The 9,906-nt window shown below is 32.8% G+C and overlaps 1 protein-coding gene across 2 annotated transcripts; it reads left to right on the plus strand.

Moving 5' to 3' along the window:
- Positions 1–6,502: 6,502 nt before the first annotated feature.
- On the plus strand, positions 6,503–9,152 carry LOC127789309 (chitinase-like protein 2). 2 transcript variants are annotated; one of them, XM_052318196.1, is made up of 4 exons: positions 6,503–6,736; positions 6,806–7,208; positions 7,873–8,032; positions 8,478–9,152. In XM_052318196.1, exons 2-4 carry the CDS (start codon positions 6,833–6,835, stop codon positions 8,887–8,889), a joined length of 948 nt encoding a protein of 315 aa, XP_052174156.1. In that variant the 5' UTR covers positions 6,503–6,736; positions 6,806–6,832; the 3' UTR covers positions 8,890–9,152. The 2 variants fall into 2 exon arrangements, with proteins under 2 accessions (XP_052174156.1, XP_052174155.1); XM_052318195.1 differs by having other exon boundaries at positions 6,503–7,208.
- The last annotated feature ends 754 nt before the right edge of the window (positions 9,153–9,906 follow it).

A 9,906-nucleotide genomic window follows, 5' to 3' on the forward strand; every position in this document is an offset into this window, starting at 1 on the left:
ATCTTCATCCTATATTTGATTTTGAACGAAGCTCACTCGGTCAAGCGAGATTATTTTCAACGTCTTATTTAAAAGTTATCTTATCTCTTCAGAGTATGCTTTACGTCATCTTTAAATAGAGATCAACTTCTACAGGTATGGATCATCTGACTATTGTGTGACTTTTCATTTCGAGTTTTTTTTTCTACTGACTTGAGTGTCGGAATTCTCTTGGGGGATTAAAGGCCCCGCACTTGCAGGTACTTGTTTCGAGGTAGACTTCGGTGATCGGTTTAGTATCATCATTAATTAATCCTAAATATTTTTTTATCTATTTTTTAATATAAATTTTTAAAAAATGCATATATATTTATATATCATCCAAACAGTTTTTTATAAATAATATATATTATTAATAAGCAATATTATATTAGTTTTTAAAGGACTTTCAACCGTAGACCAGTCTCTGTTCGGACCGAATTCAATTGATTCTTCAATCTGGACTAAAATTTGAATCCCTCTCAACATAACTATTTTGAAATTACGTAACAGTATAGCCTTTACCATTCTAACATGGAAATGAATAAAGGGTAAAATGATAAAATCCCACCCAATGTCCTATTTTTTAAGCATCTTTTTGTACCCGAATAACTATCCTTCCAGTATTTGACGATATAAAAAATTAAACACCAGAAGGGTGCCCCTTTGTTATATTAGTGGATTTAAGGATGTGAGACCTTCAATTTTTGAAATTTTAATTAAAAATTAATTTTACGTTTTATTCTCTAATAATATATAATATATTTTTAAATTCAAGTCGCAAATAATATTTAATTTCTTATATAATATATTTAATTTCTTATAAAATTCTTTAAACCGAATACCAAATTATGTACTTTTTTTAATTATATATAGATTGATATTATATTAATAATATTATTATATAATTTATTCCATGAATAATCATACTCAATCATCTCTAGATTGACTTTCAACCAAATTTCTACATCTTACACAGGGGCATTGTAATGAGTCAATAAATGGGTGCTATTTAATTGTTTAAAATTAAAATAATTATATTTAATATTATAGAGATAAAATTTATTTTAATATTTATTAAAATTGATGTATTAAAGGTAAAAGCCCATCAAAAAAAATCTAAAAGATCTAAAATAATTTTAGAATTTTTTAAAAAATTATAAAAAAAATCAAGTTCAGATAACATCATATTTGGAGACCTTGACGAAGATCTCCCCCGAAAATTGGGTTTAAGATTTACGGGAGACCAAGTTTAAGATCTCTTAAAAATATTAAACTTGGTTTTTCTAGTTTTTTGAATTATTCTCTACAAATTTTTAAATTTTTTTAGATTTTTTGGTTTTTTTGATAAGACTTTTGCTTATAACTTATTGAAAATAAATATTAATTATTTATTTAAAATTATAATATATTTAAAATTTTCATAATTTGAAGAATAAAAATATATAAGATATATTTTAAATATTTATTAAATGAGTAAACAGACGACCCGTTGCCATTTCCAATTACATGGAGTTGGAGTTCTTAATGTCTGTTTTTTTGGAGAAAATTTTGATATAATTTCTATAAAAATACAAAGATTAAGTTGTAATTTAATAAAAATTTTAAGGATATTATTGTAATTTAATCTGATATTTTATGAAGTTGACAAGTCAAAGCACCGAGCAAAGGGCAGGTGGGGATAATGTAGGTGAATGCCAAAAGCTAATGTCATGCTGACGTAATTTGTTACTTATATTAATAATTGTATTAAAATTTTATAAAGCACTCTAGAAAATATTATTTGTTTTAAAAATAGGAATATAATTAATATACAAAAATTTTCATTTTACAATCATTAAAAAATATTATATTCATATATTATTTATTATACTGTGAAAAACTTGAAGGATCCTTAATACACATACAACCTATAACCTAAATTATTTCACCCTTTTTAAAATCTATAATCTACTTGAACTTGACCTAAGTGTATGGACAAATTCGTCGTAAGTCGAACCCCAAGCCTAATATCTCGGATAGACACAAACAATTATGCCAATTTTATACGAAGATAGAATTAAATCCACAATCTCAAGCTATCCCAAGTTTTTGAATATGTGTGACAGACCGCCTACACTATCCTAAAGGGGCATTTGGTACAGGAAAAATTTTAAGATTCTTGGAAATGTTAGGTTATGAATCTCTATTTTCATATTTGGTATAATTTTTTTATAAAAAGAATCATTAGAAATAGGATTCCCGATAATAATTTTTAAGCAACTTTCCCACAAAAAGATTTCTATGGGGGTTGAGAATCCAAGTTTTCTATAGACTTGAGAATGTTTTTAACAAAGAAAAAGACTAAAACACCCCCTACTCTTTTATAATCCCATATAAATATATTATATATATGTAATATATTTATAATAAATAATATAAATATTAAATATAAAAATATATATTATAATATAATATATTATTTATTATAAAATATTATATATATATACTAAAGTAGATATTCATACAAACATATATATTATATATATATTATATATATACACATGCATATATATATAATGTGTAAAAAAATGACATTTTTTTGACTTTCTAAAAATGCTATGAATCCTAATATTTTATATAATAGAATGAATTTATCATTTTTAAATAAAAAATTAAATAATGGTAATTTTAAAAAAATAATATGAATTCCCAATAATGTTACATTTAAACCAAACATAGGAATGTAAGATTCTCATAAAAGAATACTCAATATTCATGAGAATATTTAAAGTTTACCAAATATAGAATTGCATAAATCCTGAAAATCAAATATTTCTAAAATATTCCTAAGAATTATGAATTTCAGAAATTTAAAAACTTCTCCCGTACCAAACACCCCCTAAGAGATTACTGACTCAGGAGTGATATGTTTGTATATAATTTTATTTTTATAATTTCTTAATAAATTATACTTATTATTCTCCAGATTTAACGTAATTATAAAGACTATTTTTGGTTCAAAAAATCATAATAAGCACTTATAAGGTTTAAAATTTATATCAGCTAATATTTATACATTAATTATTACTTAATCTTAAAATATTATTTAATTTAAATAAAATTCAATTATGTTAATTGATTTGGGTTTTTTGTTTTTAATTTAATTCAATTTTATTATATATAATTTCTATTTGATTGTTTTATAACCAAGAAATAAACTATCACGTGATTCACATGGGTTGGTTATAGAAAACTATATTTATTTATACACGCAGTTGTGATATTTTTTATGATATTCGTGCATTAATATTATATTATATTATATTTTATGTAATATCAATATAAGTATTACTAAAAATATTAAAACTAAATGTCTAAATAGCATTTGTGAGGGTTTTCATATGTGGGACCCGTTTGGAGCTTTGTTCGTGGCAGCGGTTCAAGTTCAAAATTGATATTCTTTTTAGAGAATAATTAAAATCAATTTAGGCGGCATAAAGTTGCAATCCGAACAACCAAACTGATGTTGACAATTCCTCTTTCTTATAAAACCATCTACGAGGTTTGATGGACGATACCATTAGGGACAAATCTACCATCTAAAAAAAACTAGGAGAAAGGTCCCAACCAAAAAGAAAGAAGAGAAAGACATTGGCAAAAGATCGGCTAAATTACATCAAAGATTATTAAATTTTAATATATTTTTTATTTTAGTTATTAAACTTTAATTCTTTTTAATGTGATTATAAAAGTTTAAAAAATTTTATAATATGGTTACATATAAGATTTTTTAGCTAATGTGACGAATAATAAAAATTATTATGCAATGACAACCAATTAGAAAGTGCCACGTGTCAATATATAATAATATTATATTAAAATATTATTACACAATATTTTTATTATTTGCCACATCAGCGCTATGTCACCCACTCCAGCTATAAAGTGGCTGAAAAATCTTATATATGATCGCATTGCAAAACTTTTTAAACTTTTGTGATCACATTTGTTGTTGCCAAAATGCAACATCTATTTTTACTTGTGGGCAGATGTAAAAGTCTTGGGAGTCGTGCCTTCACTGATGAGAATTTTAACGAGCAAGTGGATCTGGTAGATGTGCAGATCTGGTAATCCAATAGAGCTGATGATCTGGTGGGCTAATGATCTGGTGGGCTGATGACCTGGTGGCCCAAGATAACCGAGTGACCTGAGGTGATCGAGTGACCTGAGGTGACGAGTAGTCTCGGATAACCGAGTGACCTACAAAATGAAAGCACCGTTAGGACGCGGGTGGGGGTCCCTGTGCAAACCCTCTGATGCTTAAATCAGATCTCAAGAGAAAATACGAAATGGTACTTCAATAACTCAAGAATGCGTACCTTGTGATGAAGGCATGGTCTCCTATTTATAACGAATAAGAGAGAGAAGACGTGCGAGAATCAGTACGAGAATCTCGAGGCCTATTTTGATGATTTCGCAGCCCATCCGAGAGGGAAAAGATGAGAAATTGGCCCAAGCCCACTCGACCATGACTGAGTGAGGGGCCACTCAGTCATGCCTTTTTTTGTCATTTTCCTTGGTTTGGTTTTGAGTGGTTCTCGTACCTCAACTTCATACCCTATTTTCACATTGATTTAGCTCGAATATCTCAAAACTCAAAACATGAAAGTTGTAGATAATTCTCTTAACTTTCCATAAGACTTTGAATAAGCTCAATCGAACCTCATATGAGAAAGTTATGGCCGAAAAATCAAAGCATTATGAACCCATTCGGCATAACTAAGTGGGTCATGAAAAGTGAGGGGAAATTGGTCTCCCCATGACCAAGTGGGGGGCCACCCTGTTATGACCATGTGGGGGCCCACTCGTTCATGCCTTTATTTTCCCTTTTGTCTTGGTTCGAATCCATCTTCCTTCAATACTTGACTCTAAGCCTTAATAGTGCAGATGCATCAACTTAGAGCCCAATTTAAGCCTTGATGAAGCTTGAATCTCTAAAAACTCAAAATATAAAAGTTGTAGATAATTCTTTTATCTTTCCATAGGAATTTGAATCAGCTCAATCGAAGCTCGTATAAGAGAGTTATGCCTAAAAAACCAAAACAATATCGTACCCACTCAGCATAACTGTGCTGAGTGGGTCCTTCTCACTTGGTCTCGGCTTGACCTCTTGCTCCTTCGGCTTGTTTCCTTAATCGCTTACAACTTGTTGGGCCTTTGAGCTTCATGTCCATATCTCGCGACTTTTTTAGGTCTTGTGATTCTCCAAGTTTGCAGGGCACATCAACATTAAAAAGAATTAAAGTTTAGTGATCAAAATAAAAAACACACTAAAGTTTAGTGATATTTGGTGTGATTTACCCTAAAAAATATGGACAACCCAAATGATGGCCCCATTTGTTGCAACTTAATTAAAGAAATTATAGTTTATAACTTCTTAGATTATAGTTTCTAAAACTTAGAATAAGTTGTGAACCTGTTTGCTGCAGCTTCTTAGAAGTTGTAGTTAAATAGTTGTGGTGTTTGATACCATAAGCTGTAAAATAACTTATTTTTGTATAATTATCCATAATACCCTTAGTAGTTATAGAATGATAATTTAAAAATTAATTAGTGTATATGTATAAGTTTCAAGTGTTATAAAAAAATTAATTAAAGTATAGAGAGAGAGGAAGATGACGAGAGAGAGGAAGAGATTTGAAAATGGAAATGGCGGTGGAAAAGAAAAACCCATGATTGCGTAGATAAGAGAGTAATTCTTTGCTAAAAATAAGGGCAAAATTGTCATAAAATATAATTATTTAAGCAGAAATTGTAAAATGTGGGGTACCCTAGCTTTGAAAAAGCCAATTTCTACCCCTTCTAAAAGCTAGTAAAAGTTATAAGTTAGAATTCTATAAGGTAAAACAAACACTACATCCCAACTTTTTTAAAGTTAGAAACTAGAAGTTACAACTTTTAAGTTGCAACAAACAAGGTCGATATCTTTTTGGGATTTGGATTGGGGGGCAAGGGGGAGAGCCTTAGCACTCCCTCAAATCTTTCTTGGAATTTGGACTAGGGTACGGCCTATGAGAGTCGAGAGATAGAAAAAAAGTTAAAAGACGTTGAGAGAGAAAAATGAGGGTGTTCTTGTTAAAGGCGTTCATTGGTGCGTTCTCCTACGCAGTTTGTTGATTAAAAATAAAGTATTTAATAGTTATATTTTCTTAAAATAAATGTGTTTAATAGAACATTTTAAAAATTTAAAATGTCATGTCCCATTTTTGATAAAATATAAAATATATGGATGTTTTTATGCCTTCCACAAATAACGAGAAATTAAGTTTGATATTTTTATTGGCATTCTATATTAAGATTTTATATATTTAAATTAATGTGATATATAATATAAGATATTAAGATAAAATAATATTAAAAAATATAAAACTTAAATGTTTAAATACTTTATTTATTTATAAATTTATCAAAAATCACGTACTAAGTAAGGTATGGCGAGGCATAAGTCGTTGCTGTTGCGTTACGAAATGTAGCAGAGGAGGCTTGTTGGCCTGAGGCCGGTGGGGTCGATCCTTCCCGGCGGTCCGGCCCCTGCGTATTATCACCCGCGTCTGACACCATCTTCCCCCGCAACAACTCGTTCGCTGGCTAATCACTAGTGAGAAAGAGAAAGCTCATCCGACGCACTCTTCCCTTCCACCCGAAGAAATTCTCAATCACAAGCTCTCCGCACCCAGTAAGATGGACCTTCACTTTCTTTCTTTTTCTTTAAAATGACACCCGAATTCCCCGTTCCTCATCGCAGCGAACGAGTGCAAGGGATTGTGAAAAAATGTCGAACAGGTGGTGGGTAATCGTGGTGGCGATTTTGCTGGCGGTGGTCGCAGTTGAAGGGGATTCTTCGACGCCCCGGCTGGAGAAGGTTGTGAAGGGGAAGAAGGTCTGTGACAGGGGGTGGGAGTGCAAAGGATGGTCGCAGTATTGTTGCAACGAGACGATCTCCGACTACTTCCAGGCCTACCAGTTTGAGAATCTATTTTCCAAGCGGAACTCGCCGGTGGCCCACGCCGTTGGGTTCTGGGACTACAAGTCTTTCATCACCGCCGCCGCCCTTTACCAGCCCCACGGGTTCGGTACCACCGGCAACAAGACCACGAGGATGAAGGAGGTCGCCGCGTTCCTTGGTCATGTCGGCAGCAAAACCTCTTGTAAGTGGCCTCCGTTACTTTAATTCATTTTCTGTTTGGTTGGTGAGAAAAGCAGTAGAGAAACTATTTGAGGAAAGTCTTATTGTTTATTCAGTTAATTACCCAAATCACACAAAATTTTAGTTCAGCTGGTCATACTTCTGGTGAGTCAGCTGTCTTAACGATTGTTCCGGTGGTCATTCGTTACTATAATTAACAAAAAGAGGTTCAAGTCAGGTGTCTAATGGTAGTTCAGGTGGTCATTCGTCTATATTTAACAAAAAGAGGTTCAAGTGAGGTGTCTTAAGGTTGTTCGGTTGGTAATTTGTTATTATATTTAACAAATAGAGGAAGAGAAAAGTCAAGAAAGACCCGAAAACACTTAAACAGGGAATTTTTAATTTGAACTGGATTGATTAAAAAATGGGTTTGGGAAATTTTTGCTTCATGAGTGTTCGATTGAAGAGAGGATTTGATGTTATATAGCTAGAGTTTCATCCTGTATTTGAATTGGCATCTGGATTTTGGCACAAATAAGTTTGGGCTTTTTGTATTCATCTTGTATCCTATTATTAGTCAATCCATATAGGATCCCACATTTGATCTGGATGATCTGCTTGCTGTTGAATTGAATAGATTTAGGATTTAGCTGCTGGGGGATCTAATCTAATGAACTGTTCTTCAGGTGGTTATGGGGTGGCCACAGGAGGACCTTTTGCCTGGGGTCTATGCTACAACAAGGAGATGAGTCCCAGCCAGTCATACTGTGATGACTTCTACAAGTACACCTATCCTTGCACTCCTGGTGTTGAGTACTATGGCCGTGGCGCTTTGCCCCTCTACTGGTATTCTTCTCTTCTTCTTTCTTTCATCTATCTGTTGTTAGGTCAATACATGAATTCTAGACCTCGACTTGTCCAACATTAACAAGAAAGTAAGCATTTCAATTATCAACTTTCCAAGAGATCCAACATGTTTAATGTGTATTTTGACACACCCAACAACAATTTGTCAAGCATTGGCATGCCACGTAGCATCCAAACCGAGTTTCTGTTCCATGCATACTAGATCTGATACAACATCGCTTTACAGTGCACATACTCCATAAGAATCGCAATCTGAGCATGCTGAATTAGGTATCATGTTGTAATTCACCATCAAGGTGAATTAGTTTGAAACAGTTCCCGGTTGTAGAGTAGGTTATCTGTCAGATTTACAATTATCTGGGATAGAAGTTAATGGTAACACCCCCCTGTCCTCGACCCTCTTGTTTTCCTGTTATTCTCACAGGAACTACAACTATGGAAAAGCCGGGGAAGCCCTCAAGGTGGATCTGTTGAGCCATCCAGAGTACATTGAGCAGAATGCTACCCTTGCCTTCCAGGCTGCAATCTGGAGGTGGATGACCCCAGTCAAGAAGTCCCAGCCTTCAGCTCACGATGCCTTTATTGGCAACTGGAAGCCCACCAAGAACGACACCTTGTCCAAGCGTGTTCCTGGGTTCGGTACCACCATGAATATCCTTTACGGGGACCTTGTTTGCGGGCAGGGTGATTCTGATTCCATGAACAACATCGTCTCTCATTACCAGTACTACCTGGACTTGATGGGAGTTGGCAGAGAGGAGGCAGGGCCGCATGAAGTGCTCGCTTGTTCAGAGCAGAAGGCCTTCACCCCATCGTCTACTGCTGCTTCTTCTTGAGCATTTCATGATTCGGATTCATAATCTTCTTCAAACAAGCAGCCTGAACAATAAGGACAAGTGAGTGAGATCTTGCTTTGGGATCAATGTCATAGCTTTGAATCCAGGGTTTGGGTAAATCCACTTGTTATTTTGTAGATGTTGGAATCAGTTTGTACCTATGGTAACAAGATTTGCAATGTTGGTGTGAACCTTATAATTGTATATGCATTTTGATCTGTTCATATATATATATATATATATATCCCATGATCTTGAACCTATTTTGTCTTGGATTGCAAATCTCAAGTTTGTCTATGAAGAGCATATCTAATTGTATGAGTGTTTATAATTGATTTCTTCCATGTAATACTAATTGATAAAGTTTCATTAGTAAGTGTTAATCTCGTGCATTAAAACTCATGGTTATAGATCCAAATCTATTACTATGAAACATTTTCTTTTTTAAGTGAAATTCCATAGTATATGAAAAAGTGAAAAAGTGCTTTTATTGTTGTAGGATAAGAAGTATTCATATCTTAATGCACATATTTAATTTATTCAAAGTTATTACAGCATGATCCACTATTTTGGGGAATATGAGTCGAAACTCTTTTCTCAGTCTCCATCTCTCTTAAGATATGTTTACTTGCTTTTATAGCGACTTTTGAGTGAACTAAATTTGCATAAAGACTAAATCCATGGTTGAGTTTTAGTAGTAATGAAAACGCTACTTTTCAATGATTAAAAGGCCATCTACTTAGAGTAATGAAAATAATTTAAATCCAAAATAAAGGAAAGACTACATATCTATTCAATTGACACTCCTCAACTCACAGAGGTAGGAGACTCGTGACTCGGGATACCCTATGTAAGACTAAACTCCGAAGAGGGATACCCTATCTTTTAATTTTTGTTTTGTTTATTCTCTATAATAAGTGATTCATATATTGTAGATTAACTTATTATGTTGGTTTGTGTAAGTAAAAATTTGAACTGTTATGTATGTTTATTTGTATTTTTGAAAACTTTGAATAA

Source organism: Diospyros lotus, chromosome 13 (genome assembly GCF_014633365.1).
Source record: "Diospyros lotus cultivar Yz01 chromosome 13, ASM1463336v1, whole genome shotgun sequence".
Taxonomy (NCBI): Eukaryota; Viridiplantae; Streptophyta; class Magnoliopsida; order Ericales; family Ebenaceae; genus Diospyros; species Diospyros lotus.